At 38.0% G+C, this 22,266-nt stretch overlaps 1 protein-coding gene across 1 annotated transcript; it reads left to right on the top strand.

Annotated features, from left to right (window-relative positions):
- The first annotated feature begins 13,120 nt into the window (after nucleotides 1-13,120).
- On the top strand, nucleotides 13,121-21,216 carry LOC103322665 (putative disease resistance protein RGA3). Its single transcript, XM_089046482.1, is given in 10 exon segments — nucleotides 13,121-13,271; nucleotides 13,373-14,527; nucleotides 14,928-16,834; nucleotides 16,836-17,443; nucleotides 17,575-17,654; nucleotides 17,939-18,004; nucleotides 18,120-18,968; nucleotides 19,188-19,539; nucleotides 20,176-20,631; nucleotides 20,807-21,216. Coding segments are annotated over 4 exon segments (3,657 nt in total). The 5' UTR covers nucleotides 13,121-13,271; nucleotides 13,373-13,393; the 3' UTR covers nucleotides 17,583-17,654; nucleotides 17,939-18,004; nucleotides 18,120-18,968; nucleotides 19,188-19,539; nucleotides 20,176-20,631; nucleotides 20,807-21,216.
- The last annotated feature ends 1,050 nt before the right edge of the window (nucleotides 21,217-22,266 follow it).

The raw sequence follows: 22,266 nt of genomic DNA, 5'->3' as shown, positions 1-22,266 counted from the left end.
CAAGAAACTCATCAACTATGGTGCTTCGAAGCCGATTCTTAATTCAACAATATCAACGAACAACAAATCAAATATTGAAACATCTCAACAAAATTCCTAAAATGAAAGCCCTAATTAAATTCAAGAAAATCATAAAATTATAATTCAATCCCTAATCAAACACTAGAATATTCAATTTTAAATTAAAACTATAATTAAAGATATATAGAGAAAATGAGAGAATTAGAAAAATACTTGTTGTAGAAAGGAGAGGAGAAGATATTGCCAAGTTGCCCATTGCCCAGCCAAGATAACAGGAAGATGCAACAAACAGAGGGGCAAAAAGGATGTTTCTGTTGTAGGGTTGGTATAGAATAGAAGAGATAAAAGCGGATCTGATGTCTTATAGCCAAAAGAGAAGAGAGAAATGATATGGGACCACTTCCTTTCTTTTTTTGATCGAAGGGACCACTTCCTCTTGGAAGTCGAATGGGCAACATTTGTAAATTGGGGTAGCTTCTAATATTTTTTAAAAAAAATTTGGGGCTGCCCTTATAACATATGTAGGTTTTAAAAATAAAAAATAAAAACTTCAGGATGGGCAGGCACCTATCCTACCCTGTGCACAAATTCGCCACTGGCTTGGATCTTGTTTAGTCTCGAACAGTAACTTTTATTTATTTATTTATTTACGGAGAGCCATGGAGTGTCTAGAGAAATTCTTGCCAGCTCGCTGTAGTTATTCTCGCCATGCTCCTTGTGGTGGGGGCCTCTCACCATGGTGATTTGAGGGCTTCAGATCGATGATGAAATCAATTGATGAAGGGGGGAAAAAGACTTCCCAAGATTTATATTCGAGAGTATCGCATTGAGTATATCTCGAATCTCTCAATGAAAGCACCAAATATGTTTGAGCAAAATTCTGCATGGGTAATATTTGCGGGTTGATTCCTCGATCTTCGATCTTCATTCTCTCTTTTCCTCGATCCCTACGAGAAAGATTAGAGTAAATAGACCACACCCGAGGGGTGTTGGGCAAAAGCCCTCCGATGCCTAAGTTAGTTTGATTGGATCTTGATAAAGATACGACAATAGCTAAAGTGGATGAAGTTTTCTCTTAGGGAACATGGTGGTCCGAGCCATGTGGGAGAAAGGGGAGAAAGAGTGGTGGCAGGAGAGGGTTTTGAGGTTAAAAAAGAATGACCTTGAATGCCTTGTGTAGCCATGTATTTATAGTGCTCCTTGTTAGCTAGAGTTTGAAGAATAACCCTTATTTAATTAAGATTATTCTTACCCAAAAATAGGAGATTGAAATTAATCAAGGAGATTCTGTGCAAATCTCATCCTTGATTTAGGGAGATATTCCCATATTAAATCAATTATATTTTTCCTAATTAAATAAGATTTAATTAGGGTAACTAATTGACCTAAATAACTTCTTTTTTTCACGTGTGACCTCGCCGAAATATATGCTTCCACAACCATCACCAGACAATTGCAATGTGGTAATGCAGAACCACTGTATAAAGTAGATTGGAGGTATCCAATGATCAGTTGGTGAGAAATGAAGAGCTTTCTACTCATCAGCCAATGAATATGCAAGACACTCCCCACAAGTCACGGCAGTCTGTAGCCATTCAAGTGTGATTGTTTTATTATCTCAATCAATCCCTATAATCTTGGAACTGCCTATTTTATGTTTTATAGTTTGTATAATCTTTCCTGTTTATATTCATGTACAAAGTCAACTGTACAGCATATAAAAGAAATCCAATACAACCAGAATACTCATCGTGGGGTATTCTTCCTATTCTACTCCTCATTCTTCTCTGAACTCTAGCCATTATTCTACATGGTATCAGAGCCTCGCAGAGGCTAGCAACCCCTTTTTGATCTTAATGAAAAACTCTTACTCTCCTGTGAACTCTTCTTCTGACTCTCAACCTTCTCAAATCTCTCATAACAATTCTCAAAATACCATGACCACCACACCATCTTCCATTCCAACTTCTTTCAATATCGCTCACTTGTTTACAACACCAATGGATCATAATAATTTTCTCTGTTGGAAATCTCAGTTTGAAGATGTACTAGAATTGCATGATCTAGAAGATGTGATAAGACAGAAACCTGTCCTCAGAAGAAACTTCCCGATGGTTATCTCAATCCAGCCTATTCAAAAGACAAACTAGTCTTAAGCTGGATCAAGGCCATGACTTCATCTTCTATTAAGACCCTTCTGATTCCATGTTATACAACATATGAGGCATGGACACTGCTTGAGAAACGACCTCATGCTAGATGAAGGTGGGCATGTACATATAAGGCACATCACCTTCTCTCACTTGGTCGATGTGGGATGTTACAATCTACCCCCCTTAGGTGCCTGACGTCCTCGTCGGCACACTCCCACTACACGATAGAGTGGCTCGATATCATTCTCACACATCCCGTATCAACTCACAGAGCACGATATTGTCCGCTTTGGGCCCCTGCCCTCACGGTTTTGTTTGTGGGAGCTTATGAGCAACTTCCCAGTATGTCACCCATCTTGGGACTGCTCTAACCCAAACTCACTTAACTTCAGAGTTTCCATGACTCCGAAGCCAATGAGCTCCCAAAAGGCCTTGTACTAGATGGAGGTGGGCATGTAAATATGAGGAACACCACCTTCTTTCCGTTGGTCGACGTGGGATTTTACAAGGACAATATGACAGGGAGGACATTACTCACTAGCAGTAGCTCTGGCGACTTGTACCATATTCAAGCAGATCCTACAATCTCAAGGAAGCTAGTCTTTTGTCTTTTGGAGGCGTCATACCTACTGGTCTCTGGCCTCTGTTGTTCTAGTTGTTGGGTTTAGTCGTTGTTGCTGCTGTTTGTTCCCTTTCTTTCTGTCTTTGGTTTGTCTGTTTCTCCCCTTTGTTGTCTTTCCTTCGTTTTGAATGAAAGCTTTTATTGACCAAAAAAAAGACTACCCAAGATATTTGACATACGAGACTTGGCCATCCGTCTCATGATGTTTTTCGTATTTTACTTAATAAATTTCACTTGTGGTAAGGTTGATTCTAATAAGGCTTGTCATATTTACCCTTTGGGAAAATCATGTAGACTTCCCTTTTCAAATCAAACTTTTTATGCTCATGAACCCCTTGCAGTACTTCATCTAGATTTATGGGGACCAGCCCCAGTCTCATCAAATTTTGGTTATCGTTATTATTTATCTATTGTTGATGAATACACTCGATTTGTGTGGTTTTATCCTTTAGCAAAGAAATCTGATGTGCTTACAACGTTTGGCTTTTTTAAAAGATTGGCGGAAAGTCAACACAACCATTATATTAAAACAATACAAATTGATGGTGGTGGTGAATTCACAAATCATTTATTTCTTAATTTTCTTCATGAACACGGCATCACACATCACATTTCATGCCCTTACACACCATAGCAAAATGGAATTGTTGAGCGTAAGCATAGACATATTGTTGAAATGGGACTTTGCTTGTTGTCACAATCACACTTACCTTCGAGTTTTTGGCTTGAAGCTTTTTCCACTGCTGTCTTTCTTATCAACAGGTTACCAACTGCACAACTTGGTCAACTTTCACCTTAAGAGAAGTTGTTCCAATGCCCACCTGACTACCAGTTTCTCAAGTCCTTTGGTTGTACATGTTTTCCACGCTTAGTACCATACAACAAGCATAAACTTTCCTCCAAGTCTATTAAGTGTATTTTTCTCGGGTATGACAATAATTACAGGTGGTACAAGTGCTTTGAACCAATCTCTGGGCGAGTGTATATTTCAAGGACTGTTACTTTTGATGAATCTGATTTTTCTTACACTAATATCCTATCCAAGTCCTCTAATTGTTGGAAATTTGAAAGCAAATGTCCCACATTGGAGAATCCAAAAGGTTCCACATGCTTTATAAGCATGAAACCTTAACACCAATTAAATAAGATTGGTGGGCTGATGGGCTTGGAAAGTGAAGGCTATCATGGTTGGCTTGCTTGATTAATAATAATATTTAAATAATCAAGACTTGGGCCTTGGGCCTTGGGACATTTGCATAATGAAAACATGATCATGAACGAGAACTTTCAAGTAGGTTGGATCATAGAGAAGTTGCCTTCTTCCTAGAATGATTTCAAGATCTATTTGAAACACAAGAAATCTGACATGACCCTGGATGATTTGGTTCTGAAACTAAGACTTGAACAGGATCACAGAATTAATGCGAAAGTGGATAGTGTTTCCTTTGAAGACAAAGCCAACATTGTTGAAGGCAAAGCCTCTGCTGGAAAGCCAAAAGATAATTCCCAGAAAAATAAAGGCAAGAGCTTCTGCCAAATCTGCTAATATTCAAGCAAATGTAACTGAAGATGTATTGGCTGCTGCAGTGTCTGAAACCAATATGGTTTTAGATACAAAAGATTGGTGGATCAATACTAGTGCAACCAAGCACATATGTGGCGACAAGAGCATGTTCTCTACATATCAAGAAATTTCTGGTGGAGAACAACTCTACATGGGAAATTCCTCAACTGCTGCCATTGCTGGAAAAGAAAAGGTGCTGCTGAAATTTACCTCTGGGAAGGAATTGACCCTTCTAGATGTACTTCATGTCCCTAATATTAGGAAGAACTTAGTGTCTGGTCCATTGCTTAGCAATAAGGGCTTTAAACTAGTGTTCGAATCAGAAAGTTTGTTTTTGGGGGAATGTTTGTGGGAAAGGGTTATTTGGCTAAGGGTTTGTTCAAATTTAATGTATTGGCTACAAATGCTATCAATAAAATAAATAAGGCTTCTGTTTATATTGTTGAGTCTTGTGATATTTGGCATGCTAGATTAGGACATGTTAATTTCCGTTGTTTAGATAGAATGATCAATTTGGGGTTGCTGCCAGACTTTAAAATTGATCACAACAATAAATGTGAAATATGCACATAATCAAAATTTGCAAGGCAAAGTTTCAAATCTGTTTTCGGAAGGTCTAATGAGTTGTTGGGTTTGATTTATTCAGACCTTTGTGATTTTAAATCAACACCAACTCGTGGAGGAAAAAATTATTATATTACTTTCATTGATGATTGCAGTAAATTTTGCTATGTCTATTTGATAAATAGCAAGGATGAGGCTTTGAATATGTTCAAGACATATAAAGCTGAAGTTGAAAATCAATTAGAGAAAAAAATTAAAGCTCTAAGATCTGATAGAGGAGGAGAGTATGAGTCTACAGCCTTCTCTGAATTTTGTGCTCAATATGGAATAGTTCATCAAACAACTGCTCCGTATACACCTCAACAAAACGGTGTTGCAGAAAGAAAAAATCAAACTTTCAAGGACATGATTAACTCCATGTTGAATAGTTCAGGGCTTCCACACAGTGTGTGGGGTGAAGCCTTACTTACTGCAAATACAATCTTGAACAAAATTCCACATAAGAAGACTAACAAGTCTCCTTATGAAGTGTGGAAAGGTAGAATTCCTACATATAAAACCCTCAAAGTGTGGGGTTGCCTTGCAAAAGTTCAAGTACCTTTGCCAATATAAGTTAAACTTGGACCAAAAACAGTAGATTGTGTCTTCATTGGTTTTGCGAATAATAGTGCAGCCTATAGATTCTTAGTGGTTAAATATGAAATTTTTGATATTCATGTTAATACTATCATAGAATTTGTAGATGCAGAATTTTTTGAGCATATTTATCCCTACAAAGAAAATAGGTCCTGTCCAAATAGAAAGAGGTCACTTGAACAAAATCACAGTGACATTCCTTCTTCATCAGGGGTTCATGAAAATGGAATGGAACCAAGAATAGGAAGTAGAACGAAAATCCCAAGAAATTTTGGACCTAATTTTCTAACCTTCTTGCCAGAAGCTGAACCATAAACATACAAGGAAGCAATGGCTTGAAGTGAGGTTTCCCTTTGGAAGGAAGCAATTAAAAGTGAGATGGATTCCATTTTACAAAATAATACCTGAAAATTGGTTGACTTACCACCTGGTAATAAACCAATTGATCATAAATGGATATTCAAAAAGAAATCGACGGTTGATGGTTCTATAGACAAATATAAGGCACATCTAGTAGCAAAAGGCTATAGATAAAAAGAAGGGCTGGATTACTTTGATACATACTCACTTGTATCAAGAATGTCATCTATAAGAATATTAATTTCTATAGCAGCCGTATATAAACTGGAAATACATCAAATGGATGTTAAAACGGCATTTTTGAAGGGAGAATTAGATGAAGAAGTCTATATGAAACAGCCAGAAGGGTTTGTGGTTAAAGGACAAGAAAAGAAAGTGTGCAAATTAATTAGGTCATTGTATGGACTTAAACAAGCACCAAAAATGTGGCATGAAAAATTTGATCATGTTATGTTGTCAAATGGTTTTAAGATCAATGAGAGTGACAAATGTGTGTATGTGAAGAGTTTCAAGAACTCATGTGTCATAGTATGTTTATACATTGATGACATGCTCATAATGGGTACTAACAAAGATATCATTAATTCTACAAAGAAAATGTTATGTTCAAGTTTTGATATGAAGGACTTGGGACTTGCAGATGTCATACTTGGAATTAGAGTTCAAAGAACCAAACAAGGTTATTTTTTGACTCAGTCCCATTATGCAGAAAAAATACTTAGAAAATTTGGTCACTTTGATGATCCATCCGTTGTGACCCATTTTGATCCATCAGTTCATCTAGCTAAAAATAGTGGAGATGCAATATCTTAGCTAGAATATTCTCAAGTGATTGGAAGCTTAATGTATATGATGAATAGTACAAGGCCTGATTTAGCATATGCAGTTAGCAAGCTTAGTCGATATACTAGCAACCCGTTTGATGATCATTGGAAGGCTTTGATTAGACTGCTACAATTTATAAAAGGCACAATAAATTATGGATTGCATTACACAAGTTATCCACCAGTTTTAGAAGGATATAGTGATGCAAACTGGATTTCTGGTGAAAGTGAGACAAAATCCACTAGTGGCTATGTTTTTGTGTGTGGAGGGGCAGTAGTAGCTTGGAAATCAACCAAGCAAACGTGTATAGCACGGTCAACTATGGAATATGAATTCATAGCTTTGGACAAGGCTGCTAAAGAAGTGAAATGGCTTCGAAACTTCATGGAAGACATACCGTTATTGCCTAAACCAATAACTACAGTATGTATTCATTGTGATAATATGGCAGCTATTGCAAGAGCCAAAAATAAGATATACAATGGCACATCAAGGCATATAAGGCGAAGACATAGCACAGTTAGACAATTGCTCAACGATGGAATAATCTCATTAGATTATGTAAAGTCAAAGGAAAACATAGATGATCCTTTGACAAAAGGCCTACCTAGAAAGCAAATTAAATATGTGTCCAGGGGAATGGGTTTAATGTCAATATCACAATGAGCTAACCTGATGGAACCCTAACCTAACTGATTGGAGATCCCGTGGTCTAAGTTCAATAGGCAAACTGGTTGGGAATGGCTCAAGGTATGAACACACTATTTACTCATTCCTATGACTAAAGTGTGTTGTCTGCATAAGTTTTTAGGGTATGTTTTTGTACAAAACATTTAATGACGTTAATATTTTGATATTCAAAAGAAGTATGGTAGAATACTTTTAATTAATGTTACCTATATAGGAGCAAATGTGGGGTCGCATTTATGAGAATTACATGACTACATTCTCTAAAGCTCCTATGAAATCGGGATTTGTTCAGGACCAAAATGAACACAACCGCATGAACTTAAGTGTGTATAGATTTAATGCATGTGTGGCGTATTGTCTCGGTTTACTACAAAACGATAAACAGTTCAAGGTTGTGAATTCCACTGATTCATTAAGTAGATCCGATACGTCTACACTAGGGAAAGTTCAAGTCCAAAAGACACTTATCCTGATGTGTATTTTATCTAATTTCTTCTCCAGTTTTTGAGTCTGCATGTATTATTTTAAAAATACATTTGCATTTCAAATGTGGAGTATTGTTGGAAGTTTGAAAGCAAATGTCCCACATTGGAGAAACCAAAAGGTTCCACATGCTTTATAAGCATGAAACCTTAACACCAATTAAATAAGATTGGTGGGCTGATGGGCTTGGAAAGTGAAGGCTATCATGGTTGGCTTGGCTTGCTTGATTAATAATAATATTTAAATAATTAAGACTTGGGCCTTGGGCCTCTTGGGGTCTTGGGGTCTTGGGGTCTTGGAAAAATAAAAGAAATACACCCAGCCCGAAAATAAACTAATTATTTTTATTTTTATTTTTCAGATTTTTTTTAGCAGCAGTTAATCCTGGGAGATAGACACCTATAGAACTTCAAGCACTGAGAAGAGGTGAAACTCTGTCTTTAGGATATTGCGAATACGCAAGCCTCTATCTTCAATAAAAGTCAGTGTTCTATACTTAATTTATATCTGCCACGTTTATACAGTTTTGCATATTTTGTTACTGTCTACATTTTTATAGTTGTGTATTAATATAGTGATCCTATAGTATAAGACATTTACAGATTTTTCTTAACATAATGATCACAGGTCAGTACCTCTTGCACCCACATTATTGGAGCCTCCTCATGTTCCTTTATCTCTAGGTCCTCCAACTACTCCACCTCCTTCTAATCTTGCTACGGACAACTAGCTCTCACCACCAGCAACACCTCTGCCTCTCTCTACTCTGTCTTCATCTCCATCCAACCAACATCTTCATCGATCTGCCAACACTTCCCCTCCTTGAATAGAAATCGAGTCATCTCCTACAACTCCAGCCACTACACCACCACCACCACGTGGGTTCCGCAGCCTTCATAATCTTGTCTACGGCTCCACACGCCATCCTCTCCCCATGCCTTAACTGCAACTCTTATGGATCCTCTCTCAATTGAGCCTACAAGTTATACTCAAGCCTCTAAATTCCCTCACTGGCAGGCAGTGATGCAAGAAGAATATACGACCCTTATAAAGAACCAAACTTGGTCCCTCGTTCCTTCTACACCAACCATGAACATCGTGGGCTGTAAATGGGTTTTCAAAATGAAAGATAAAATCCGATGGCACTATTGAAAGACACAAGGCACGCTTAGTTGCCAAGGGCTTTAATCAAGTGGAGGGCCTTGACTATGATGAAACATTGAGTCATGTTGTCAAGCCAGTTACTATTCATACTATCTTAACTATTGCACTTTCCAGGAATTGGCTCTTGCAACAACTTGATGTTCGTAATGCCTTTTTAAATGGTATCTTATAGGAGGAGGTTTATATGAAGCAGCCTCTAGGTTTTGCTGACCCTCTTTGCTCCAAATATGTCTGCAAACTCCACAAGGCACTTTATGGCCTCAAACAGTCCCCCCGTGCATGGTTTCATAGACTCCATTCTTTTCTAATTCATCAAGGATTCTTCCATTGTCAATATGATGCTTCACTTTTTATTCGTCATACAACCTCTCATTCTCTTTATGTCCTTGTGTATGTTGATGACTTAATTGTCACAGGTAGTACTCTTTCTGCAGTTAACAAATTCATTGATGACTTATGTTCAATCTTTGATAGTCGCGGGCTGGGAGAGCTCAATTTTTTTCTTGGCAAGCGAGTTTGTCGCACCAATATTGGCTGTCTATCAATCTCTCAAGCTCATTATGCATCTAACCTCCTCACCAAATTTAATATGGCAACATGTAAACCAAGTCACACACCACTGCTCTACTCCACCAAACTCTTTGCAAATGATGGTGATCCGATCTCTGACCCCACATTGTACCGTGTTCCACTCACCTACAGCCTGTTAAAAGTAGGGATGGCAAAAATCCCCGCAGTGGTGGATCCCCATCGGGTCCCCAACCCTAACGGGGGGAGATTTCTAGGCCAAATGGGTATAAGGTATGGGGATCCCTGAACTTGAAAAATCCTCGGCGAGTATGGGGAGGGGATGGTGTTGGTGTCCCCATCCTCGAACCCGACCCGAAAATATATATGTTTATATTTAAATAAATAAATAAATATATAATTATAATATTTATGTTTAACCTTGAGTTAACCTCCCTCTCCTAATTCTTCCTAATCTTCTTTGGAATTTCATATTGAAGTGATTTTGAATAGTTGAGTTGAACTTTATAGTTAATTTGGATGTGTTGAATGATAAATTAATATGAAACTTAATGTTAAAATGTATGATAAATTTTTTTTATGCAAAAAAAAAAAAAAAAGGGATTTGAGGTGGGTATAGGGGATAGTCCCCCAACGGGGACGGAGACGGGATTCCCCGAAAACTATTAAATATGGATGGGTTTGGAGACGGGGGCGGGATGGAGAGCGGGGACGGGGTTGGTATTGTCATACCCGGCCCCTACCTGACCCGTTGCCATCCCTAGTTAAAAGGATCTATCTCTACATTAAAGGCACTCTTGAGCATGGCCTTCTCTTTCGTGCTTCTGCTGACCTCACTTTGTGAGCCTTCTCCGATGCTAACTAGGCCGGTTCCATTGATGACCGCCGCTCTATTATTAGGGCATGTGTTTTCTTTGGTCCTAATCTTCTCACTTGGACTGCTAAGAAACAATCCACCGTATCCCGCTCAAGCTCTGAAGCCAAGTATTGCGCACTTGCTACCACTGCAGCTGAGCTTCGTTGGTTTGGCTACTTGTTTCGTGAGTTGGGTATTCCTCTTCGTTCCCATCCATGTATCTTCGTCGACAACATATCCACCCTCCACATGGCAGCGAATCTGGTCTTCCATGCTCATACCCACCATATTGAAATCAACTATCATTTTGTTTGCGAGTTAATTTCCCAAGGTGTTCTTCAGACACACTATGTTCCCTCTTCCTCTCAACTTGCCGATCTCTTCACCAAAAGCTTGTCTCACGAACGGTTTACTCAACTGGCTACCAAGCTCAACCTCCACTTTGTTCCCTTTCGCTTGAGGGGGAGTGAAGAGCATCCTACCCACCAGCCAATGAATATGCAAGACACTCCCCACAAGTCACGGCAGTCTGTAGCCATTCAAGTGTGATTGCTTCATTATCTCAATCAATCCCTATAATCTTGGAACTGCCTATTTTATGTTTTACCGTTTGTATAATATTTCTTGTTTATATTCATATACAAAGTCAACTGTATAGCATATAAAAGAAATCCAATACAACTAGAATACTCATCTTGGGGTATTCTTCCTATTCTACTTCTTATTCTTCTCTAACCTCTAGCCATTATTCTACAAGAAATGCATGTGTCCACAAATATCAAAATGGTAGAGCCCAGCAAGACTTTAAAGTCTCCTCCTGTCCTGAGAGTTAAGGAAGCTATATAGCTCCTCTGCCAGTCTCTGCGTGCTGTTACTGTCTTGTTTTGCAAATCTGCATTCATCATCTCCTTCTACCTACGAGAGAAGCTCTGTGCCTATGCAATTTCAATTATTTGTTTATTTGCATAATTGTTTTCTTTCAGGATTCCAATTTTAGTTGGTCATTTATTTAACCAAATGTTTCCTTCCCCAACATGTTTCAGGATCAAAATTATTTGGCACATTTGAATCAGGTATTAAACGAGTTCATTGTTGAAGTCTTAGACAACTTTTGTTTTGCTTTTTAAGAACTGAGTCTTAGTCTTAGACTCTTAAGTTATGTTGAGGTGCGCTTCGGAGCGAGGCAGCGGTGATTCGCCTCAGGCGCAGCTCAGTTTAGCGAATGTCATGAAAGGTGTACGCCTTGAAGTCGAGGCGGCTGCTAAACGAAGATGCGCTGTGAAAGGCGCAAGCCTCGCGAGGAAGACAGAGTTCCTTTATTTGAAAAATCTAATTCCAGACGACGTCGTTTCACGGGCTGTGTTGTTTTGTTTCCCTTTAGTTAAGCTGGGCGTTTTAGTTTTAAGTTTGAACATTAGACACACACCGTTTTGTTCAAAAGAAACCAGTTTACCCATTTATTCCTTCCCTCTCCCAAAAACCAAAGTTCCTAAACAGACCAACAGAAACTACCTCCCACCTTCCACCATCAGTTCAATCACCTCCATAATCTACTCTTTTGTCTATTCGAACTAGGTAGAAAGGCACTAGACTTAGAGAGATAATATAACCAAAAGGATATATGGTAAAAAAATTCAGGAATAGTAAGAGAAATTTTGAAAAAACAAGTTTGATGGTTAATTTATATTCTAGAGTGGCATTCAATACATTCAATAGTTGTTTTATATTTTTGTAATTATAATAACTCAATACCCGAAAGGTTTAGGCTTCAACGCTTTGAGGCTTACACCTCGCCTCATAAGGCATAAAATGCCTCACCTTAGCGCCTCGCCTTTCAAAACATTGTGCAGGATTTCTTTTCCACTGGTTTTAAGCAAAATGAGGATCCAAAGGAGTAATGCATGTTGACAAAATTTGGTTGGTTATTTCAAGGGAGAAGGCATTCTTGTTGCCTTATGTCATTAGAACTCTGAAATGGTGTATCACATTATGTGAGACTTATATATATACATACACAAGCAATGTTCAAAGAAGCAATAGTTATAATGTATGTATACGATATAATAATCCAATAAACTAAAAAAGTATAGCTGCTCCTGCTAGAAAAAAGAAGTAAAGACGTGTCCCTGACGGCATAAGTGGGTAGGGTGAGAAAAAAAAAAACAGATGGCTGCTGTCTTTGACGGTATAAGCGTTAAATTGTCAGAAAAATTGATTAATTAAAAATGCGAAGACAAGTTTAAAGGAGAGTTAATGCTGACAGAGTTAAAGACTCGCGGTCAGATTACTACATTTTTAAACTAAAAAATAAATAATTCCACGTGTCGCATAACTGCTAGGCCGTACACCAGGCTAGTGTATCCTTATTCCATAAGTTTTCATAATGTTAAGAAAAGGACGGAGAGAAGAGGGAGCAAAGAATATTAAGGTTTTTTCTTTTCTTTTTTTTTTTGTCAGAAACGAATAATGTTAAGGTGGACAGTAAGCAAGGCATCCATCCAACTTCCAAGCGATGGTTAACAGAAAGACAAAGAAAAGCACCGAGACAAAACGAAAGATACGAAAGACAAGGATAGCAGTAACAACAACAGAGAGAGCTGCGAATAATATTGTTGCTTGGAGCTTGAAAGGAAAGTGGAAAGTATAAAGAGAGCTGGAGAGTTTTTCTTCATTTGCATTCAATTGCTTTAAGAATAATAGCTAAAGTGCGTGAGCGTTCATACGTTGAATCAAAATTCCAACAAACTCTGCGTGCTATTGCTGTGTTCATCATTTCCTTCTACCTACGACAGAAACTTTGTGCCTGTGCGTCTTCATCCATCTTCAGTCCCTTCTTCTCGTTTCTTAATTAATTAACTAATAATAATTAACTAGCATTAATATGATCTGCTGTTTGTCTTGCGCAGGGTTACACAAGAAACTAAGATATGGCTGTAGAATCTGTGCTTACTTTTGCGACCGAGGGAATACTGACGAAGCTGACTTCCCTTGCCGCTCAAGAAATCAGTCTTGCCTGGGGATTCAAAGCTGAACTAAACAAGCTTCACAAAACACTGTCCACCATTGAAGGTTACTTAGCCGACGTTGCCCAGGGGCCACAAGGTCGGAGCAAGTCCGTAGAAGATTGGGTGGCGAAGCTTAAACGTCTAGCTCAAGATGCAGATGATGTCTTGGATGAATTCAACTATGAACTTCTCCGGCGCAAATTAGAAATCCGAAATCATATGAAGAAAAAGGTACTCAACTTCTTTTCACTCTCCAATCCGGTTGCATTCCGCCTTAAAATTGCACATAAAATTCAGAAGATCAATGCATCCTTGGTGAATCTCAAGAGTGAGGCTCCTATCATTGGACTAGTTTCCAAGAAAACAGATGCAGCCCCTCGAGGAATTAGAGGACGGATACAAACCGACTCACTCCCTGAAAAAGATGGAATCATTGTTGGAAGGGAGGAGGTCGTGTCAGATCTAGTCACAACTTTGACCAACTCCAACAATAATCAAGAAAATCTATCTGTTATGGCCATTGTGGGAATGGCAGGGCTGGGAAAGACAACTTTGGCCAAGTCAGTGTACAACGATAATTCAGTAATAAACTATTTTTCAAAAAGGATATGGGTGTGTGTATCTGATCCTTTTAACATCAATATGATTTTGATCTGCATGTTAGAATCTCTTAACCCATCAAAAGCCACTGTAAGAGAAAATCAAGATGCACTGCTTAAATACCTTGAAGAAGAGTTGAGAGAGAAGAGATACTTGCTGGTACTTGATGATGTTTGGAATGAAGATTCGGAGAAATGGGAAAGTTTGATGAGCTATTTGTCAAAGTTGAATTCTGCTCCAGGAAGCAAAATTATTGTCACTACCCGCAGTGGCATAGTTGCATCACTCACAGAAACACTTCCGCGGCCTGAATTGGAAATTCTATCAACGGATGAATGCTGGTCCATATTGAAACATGCAGCTTGCTCAGATGGTAATTCTGATATACCTCTTGGTTTAGAGAGAATTGGACGGGAAATTGCTAAAAATTGTGAAGGTCTACCATTGATGGCAAAGGTACACATACTATATATTATACATACATATATATATATATTTATACAAGCATTGCTTACAGCAGGCATTTTTATTTATTTATAATTTTATAGATTGTTGGATGAGTTCTTGGCATTTAGGGATCATATCATGAATGGGTTATTTTGAATTGCATTGATGAATTTTCATGTAGAAAGAAATACCAAGGTCTGAAGGAAGATAGAGAAGATTGTCGATTTCTCTTTTAGTTTCATGTCATCATGTCATCATGCCCATTCTCCACAATCTCTTTCTTCACAATCACTTTATTAAATAGAAATTAACAAAGAGGTTCCAGAAGACATTCTGAATGACTCTTCTTTAAATTGCTAATTATTTTATCTACTAATTATTTTATAGAAATTCTCTAATCCATTACCAGGTTTTGGGAGGTATTTTGTGCTCTAAAAAGACTCCTACTGAATGGTCCGAAGTCAAAGACAACAGAATATGGGACTTACCAAAGACAGAAGATAGAATCATGTCAGTCTTGAAGTTGAGTTTCGATAATTTGGAATCACCAGCACTGAAGCAATGTTTTTCATATTGCTCAGCGTTCATCAAAGATGACGTGATGGAACAAGATGATTTGATTCAACTTTGGATGGCTCAAGGATTCCTCCATCCTTCTCCTGAAAAAAATAATCTAGAGATGGAGGATATAGGTAATGAATATTTTGATATTCTATTCCAAAGCTCCTTATTTCAAAATGCTACAGTGGATGATGATGGCATTGTTACTGAATGCAAGATGCACGATCTAGTGCACGATCTTGCAGAACATGTATCCGAAACTGAAAGCATGATGCGAGACTTCCACAAGAATGAAGATGTTGCAACTCCCATTATAGAAAGAATTCCAGAAGGAAGTAGTGGGAAATTGAGATCACTGTTTTCGAATGCTGAAGCACTACTTGGAAACATGTTGCCATGGTTTAAAGCTTTACGTGTCTTGAAATTATGTGGGGCATGTATTGAGGAGCTTCCAAGTTCAATCGGAAAGCTGAAACACTTGAGATATCTTAACATTTCCTTTACAAAAATCAAGAGACTTCCAAATTCTGTTGGCAAGCTATATAACCTACAGACATTAAGAGCAACAAACTGCGACCTTCAAGAATTTCCAAAAGACGTGCAAAACTTGATCAACTTGAGACATGTTTATTGTGATGAGGGAGTGAAATTTCCAGCTGGAGTATTAGGGAGATTAACGCTCCTCCGAACATTACCTTATGAGGTGATGGGTAGGGAAATTAAGGAGCTGGCTGCCTTGAATCAATTGAAGGGTAAATTGATTATTTGTAATTTGGAAGACGTAAGGAATGGAGATGAGGCAAGTAAAGCTAAATTAGAGGAGAAAAAAAACGTACGCCGCTTGTTATTTGAATGGTCAGAAAATAGGTCAATAACCAACAATAATAATGATGAGGATGTACTAGAAGGCCTCCACCCGCATTCTGAGTTGCAAAGGCTAGAGATTCAATATTTCATGGGTACTAAATTTCCATCATGGATGATTAAGCTTGACAATTTAAAGCATATTGAGCTTAAGGGTTGCAATAGATGTGAAAAAGTCCCAACACTCGTCCATCTACCTCATCTTACGGTTGTTTGGATTCAAGGATGTAGTGGTCTACAATCTATTCCAGATTTAAACCTCTTCACATCCCTCCGTGACTTGAGCATTGAATCTTGTGATAGATTAGAAAGTTTGGTGAGCAGTGGGCCCGTCAATGTTGTGGAGTTGCTGAGTATAACAGGTTGTAATGGTCTACAATCTATTCCAAATTTAAACCTCTTCACATCCCTCCGTAAATTCAACATTGAATCTTGTGAGAGATTAGAAAGTTTGGTGAGCAGTGGGCCCGTCAATGTTGTAGAGGTGCTGAATATAACAGGTTGTAGTGGTCTACAATCTATTCCAGATTTAAACCTCTTCACATTCGTCCGTATATTCAACATTGAATCTTGTGATAGATTAGAAAGTTTGGTGAGCAGTGGGCCCATCAATGTGGAGTTGCTGAATATAACAGGTTGTAGCGGTCTACAATCTATTCCAGATTTAAACCTCTTCACATCCGCCCGTATATTCAATATTGAATCTTGTGATAGATTAGAAAGTTTGGTGAGCAGTGGGCCCATCAATGTGGAGTTGCTGAATATAAAAGGTTGTAGTGGTCTACAATCTATTCCAGATTTAAACCTCTTCACATCCGTCCGTATATTCAACATTGAATCTTGTGAGAGATTAGAAAATTTGGTAGTAGCCCACAATGGCCACAATCTCTCTTGTTGAGTTGGAAATAAGAAATGCCCCTAATTTAGAGAGTCTTCCAAGTTTAGATATCCTCACATCTCTCTCTGAGTTGGAAATAAGAAATGCCCCCAATTTAGAGAGTCTTCCAAGTTTAGACAACCTCACATCTCTCTCTAAGTTGGTGATTGTTAATTGTGGGAAATTAAAATATCTGCCCACAGGGCTACACTGCTGCTCCAGCTTGAAGACATTGGAACTTGGTGCGTTCTGGGAGGAGCTCGATTCCTTTCCTGATTTCCATCTTGGATCATCACAACTTAAAATGTTAGAGTTGACCGGGCGGCCCAAGCTCAAGTCTCTGCCTCAACAAATTCAAGACTTCACTTCTCTAACATATTTGAAAATACATAAATTCGATGGAGTGGAGGCTCTTGAGGATTGGCTGGGTAACCTTACATCCCTTGAGAATCTAGATATTTGGAGTTGCAAGAATCTCAAGTGTCTACCCAGTGTCGAAGCTATGCAACGCCTCACCGAATTACGACGGCTACAAATTTGGCAATGCCCCCTTCTGAAGGAAAGATGCACCAAGGACAGCGGCCCAGAGTGGCCCAAGATTTCTCAGATTCCACATATCCGCAGTAATTTCTTCTTTCCTGAAATCAAAATTCCTTTTCATTCTTACCTTTCGGTTTAACTAGAGTTTATTCATTCTGAATAATTTCTGAAAGGAATGAGACTTGTTTATCCTTTTCCTTTTTCTTGTCATCAGTTGTGTGACCAGACAGCAGACAGATTGACTCTATGCGTACAATGAATTCGTAATAGCTCCAACTTTGACAGTGAAGAAATGTAAGCTTTTCAAACTCCCACTCCCACTTGTCTTCTAATGGGCTCGTCTCTTATTTCCAATATAATCTTCTCTTTTATGGGGAAAGACTTCAAAGGAAGCCGTAAGATGTTTTTTAATTGCTGATTTTATAAAGAATTGCGGAAAGTATCAAGGATATATTCAAAATACTCTGTTAGTGGGATTTCTATACTATGTTTGATTAGAATTACAATTATAGGTATTTATCACTCCATGATCGGTATTTATAAATATTTTCTTAGGCATGCTGTTTGTCATTGAGCAGGTACCCTTTCATTACAAGGCAATGCTTCTCGGTATTTGTGGATTCTTTATCACCACTTGTTTAGAGGTAATGTGTCTAGTCTGAGTAAATATTCTTGTGCATTGTTAATTTCAGTATTTCTGTTATTTGAAGTTGATAAGGCTGAGCATTTTCGCTTTTTCTTTTTCTTTTATTTTTTCAGGGCCTGAGGGGGTGGGTAGAGAGAGATTGATATGGGGCGGATTTTATTTGCATCATAACAACTTAATTGAAACATAACAAATAAGAAAGAAATGAAGGAATGCCCTCTCTGTTGTACCATGTAGTTTATGCAAACATGCAGGACTCTTCAGATTTTGAACCTACATTTTTTTGTATATTCATCATCTCCAAGGACAAAAAATGAAGTGGAGTGGAGTTCATTGTTTCTTTGAATGCTGTGATAACCGGTGACAAATATTTACGTCTTAAGCATCAGTTTCAGTACCAATAATATTCTGACATACTCTGTTTTCTCTAATGCCGAGATGCGTGCATAACTTTTGTTGGTTGGCATGTCAACCCTTTTATTGTCTGTAATTGATATAACCTTCAAGTAATTTGAAACATACTGGATTTAATGTGGGATCATGGTCATTTTCTCGATTAGTAGTGTGGGATTTAATGTGAAAATTGAAAGTGTTGAACCGTTGTCATTTTTCATGTTCGATGAGAGCAGAGAGGCCCCCTCTCCTGTTCCTAGAGTATTTATCAAGTCTTTCTTAATGGACTGTCGAGTACCTGCAGTATCATAGGAATCAGGTGAAACAATCTTTTGTTACAATCTACAGATGATAGTTGCAAGCTTTGTACTATGATATGTTGAAAGCTGGAATTTATTTTGTATATTTTTTGCTAAGTTGTTTTGGTGTTATATTTGACCTATATGCAGAGTTGGGATTCAGGTAGAAACTCATGCCTGCATTGTGCCACACGCCTTCATGTTTCTGTCTCAACAAATCTTGCTTTGAATCCTGTGTGGCCCCGAATCTAGTACTTTTCAACTGTTGAGGTATGGAACTTTTTGCATGAACAAATGTTATGTTCTTTTTTTATTTTTCTTGAATTGAAAGTGGTTTTTTATTTTTCTTGAATTGAAAGTGGTATTTTATTTTTAGTTTTTTGCTTTTTGGGGTTTTGAGGCGAGTTGATAGAGTGAGAATGGCATGGATTGAATATGCCTAGGTGCAGGGAAATGTGCTAACTTTTTTTTCTTTTTTTTGTGGGCAAGGGGAAATGTACTAACTTTCAAAGGCAAATTGGAAAACAAACATTTAAGGGGAAGAACCTACCTTTCGTCCTGGGCTGGAATCTTGCAACTTTGTTTTGCTATCTCGAACCCCTAGTGGAAAAATCTGTTCTATCATGAAATATGCTACAAACTGTCAAGTTCCTTTCTCTATGGATTGGAGGGTTTACCAGAGAAGTTGACGGACCTACCTTTCATGTATTGAAAAACTGTGTATTTGTATTGGTAGTTATGGATATCTGAAGTATCTAGCTTCACATTGGAAACTGTAGAACACCTCAACAAGAAGAGACGCCCGAGTAGCCCAAGATTTCTCATATTCCAAGGGTCAATTGTAAGCTTTTTTGGGGAAAAATCTGTAATTTGTGTTTGCTGTTATTTTATTGTGCAATTTTCTGTGATAAATAAGGACCAAGGAGTTAGTTTTTAGGCAAACGTTGTGAATTGATCCTGCATTGCAATAATATACTTATGATTAGTTTGTTTGGTTTGTAATAGGCTAAGACTTTCTTGGGCTTATAGAAGAACAAAATTACATTACATACAAGTGGTGCCCAAGAACGTTTTAAAAGCATAACACAATTTTAAGATTTTCATAGAAAATTTGTTTCCGTTGTGAAAGGCAAATTGATATACCTACTTACATACAGAACAGGGGAGGACAATTCAGCTCTTGCATGATGTTTATACCTGTATGTTTTATTATATATAGTTGCAAAGAAAATATAGGTGTTTATGGTGTACATAGATAGGCAATGCTTGGTATCTGTTCGAGGTAATATGTGTTCTACGTTGAAGCAATTCTAATTTTTTCTGTCAAACGTAGCGCTTTGCTTATCTTAAGTGGATTCAATTTCAGTACTCTGTTATATGATTATCTGGAAATTGACCATGCTGATCCATTTTTATTTTATATACTTATCAGCAAATTGAGTGCTGTCCTTAACTAGTATTTGCAATGGCATTGCAGGGTCAGCTTTCCGTCTTATATATCGACACGCTAATGACATTGGTTGGTTTTGAGAACAGAAGGGGAAAGAAAGATGAACCAGAGTCCTTATTAGCAGATGATACTCCGCAATCCTCATGTCGTTTTCCAACAGTATGATTAAGCTCCTTGGTCGGATCGAGGGCTGAACTTGGTTGACTTCTGTTCTGGCCTCTCCGTCAACCTCTGCCTCGTGCTGGTGGAGTTCTTTGTGAACCGTTTTTCCTATTTGATAGTTGAACATCAGGGTATCATGTTAGTCAACTTTCTGGAATGCACCTTTCTTGTTCGGATAGGTGGAAAATTCAAAACCCAATGCAGCGCTCTATCTGGAGAGGCAAATATTGAAGGGTGACAAGGTGAATAAGAGAAGACAAAACAGATTCTTTGGATCATCCTATACAGCTGGGGCTTTGGCAAATCTATGACTAAGAAAAGGTGCAATATTCAATAAAATGTCACGTTTAGAATGATTGCTATAGAATTCTTCTTTCATGAATGTAATGTGTCTAGTCTGAGTAAATATTCTTGTGCATTGTTAATTTCAGTATTTCTATTATATGAAGTTGATAACGCTGAGCAATTTCGCTTTTTTTTTCTTTTTTTCTTCCAGGGCCTGAGGAGGTGAGTACTAGAGAGATATTGATATAGAGCAGATTTTATTTGCATCGTAACAACTTAATTGAAACAGAACAAAGAAGAAGGAAATGAAGGAATGCCCGTGTAGTTGATGCAAACATGCAGGACTTTTCAGATTTTGTTCCTACATTTTTTAGCATATTCTTTGAGTGCTGTGATAACCGGTGACAAATATTAGCGTCTTAAGCATCAGTTTCAGTACCAATATTGTTATGACATACCCTGTTCTCTAATGCCGGGATGTGTGTATAACTTTTGTTGGTTTGGCATGTCAACCCATTTCTTGTCTGTAATTGATATAACCTTCAAGCAATTTGAAACATACTGGATTTAATGTGGGATCATGGAGATTTTCTCTATTAGTAGTGTGGGATTTAATTTGAATCTTGAAAGTGTTGAACCCTTGTCATTTTTCTTGTTCGAGGAGAGAAGAGAGGCCCCCTCCCCTGTTCCTAGAGTATTTACCAAGTCTTTCTTAATGGACTGTCGAGTACCTGCAGTTTATAGATGAAACAATCAAATTGAAACTGTCTATTGGACACCATAGAGTATTTACCAAGTCTTTCTACAGAGCACGAAGAAAGTCTTGCTCTAGGTGATAGTTGCAGTTCATAGAGTGTGAACCACACATGGTGTCCAAGTCTTCCTTAATGGAATTGGGTAAAACAATCTTCTGTTACAATTTATAGATGATAGTTGCAAGCTTTGTACTATGATATGTTGAAAGTTGGAATTTATTTTGTATATTTTTTGCTAAGTTGTTTTGGTGTTATGTTTGACCTATAGGCAGAGTTGGAATTCTGGTAGAAACTCATGCCTGCATCGTGCCATACACCTTGTTTCCGTCTCAACAAATCTTGCTTTGAAACCTGTGTGGCCCGAATCCAGTACTTTTCAACTGATGCGGTCTTGAATCAAATACTTTTTGCATGAACAAATGTTATGCTCTTTTTTTCCTTTTTCTAGAATTGAAAGTGGTATTTTTGTTTTTGCTTTTTGGGGTTTTGAGGCGAGCTGATACAGTGAGAAGGGCATGGATGAGAGAGGCAAAGTTATGATATGGATTGAATATGCCTGGGTGCAGGGAAATGTGCTAACTTTTTTTTTTTTTTTTTTTTGTGGGCAAGGGGAAATGTACTAACATTCAAAGGCAAATTGGAAAACATTTAAGGGGAGGAACCTACCTTTTGTCCTGGGCTGGAATCTTGCAACTCTGTTTTGCTCGCTCGAATCCCTGGTGGAAAAATCTGTTCTATCACGAAGTATGCTACAAACTGTCACGTTCCTTCCACTGTCATGTTCCTTTCTCTATGGATTGGAGGGTTTACCAGAGAAGTTGACGAACCTACCTTTCATGTATTCAAAAACTGTGTATTTGTATTTGTAGTTACCGGATATCTGAAGTATCTAGCTGCACATTGGAAATTGTAGAAC

The sequence above is a fragment of the Prunus mume genome, linkage group LG2 (assembly GCF_029339155.1).
Source record: "Prunus mume cultivar Tortuosa linkage group LG2, ASM2933915v1, whole genome shotgun sequence".
Taxonomy (NCBI): domain Eukaryota; kingdom Viridiplantae; phylum Streptophyta; class Magnoliopsida; order Rosales; family Rosaceae; genus Prunus; species Prunus mume.
The sequence above is the reverse complement of the archived record's forward strand: the minus strand, read 5'-3'. Positions and strand labels throughout refer to the sequence as shown.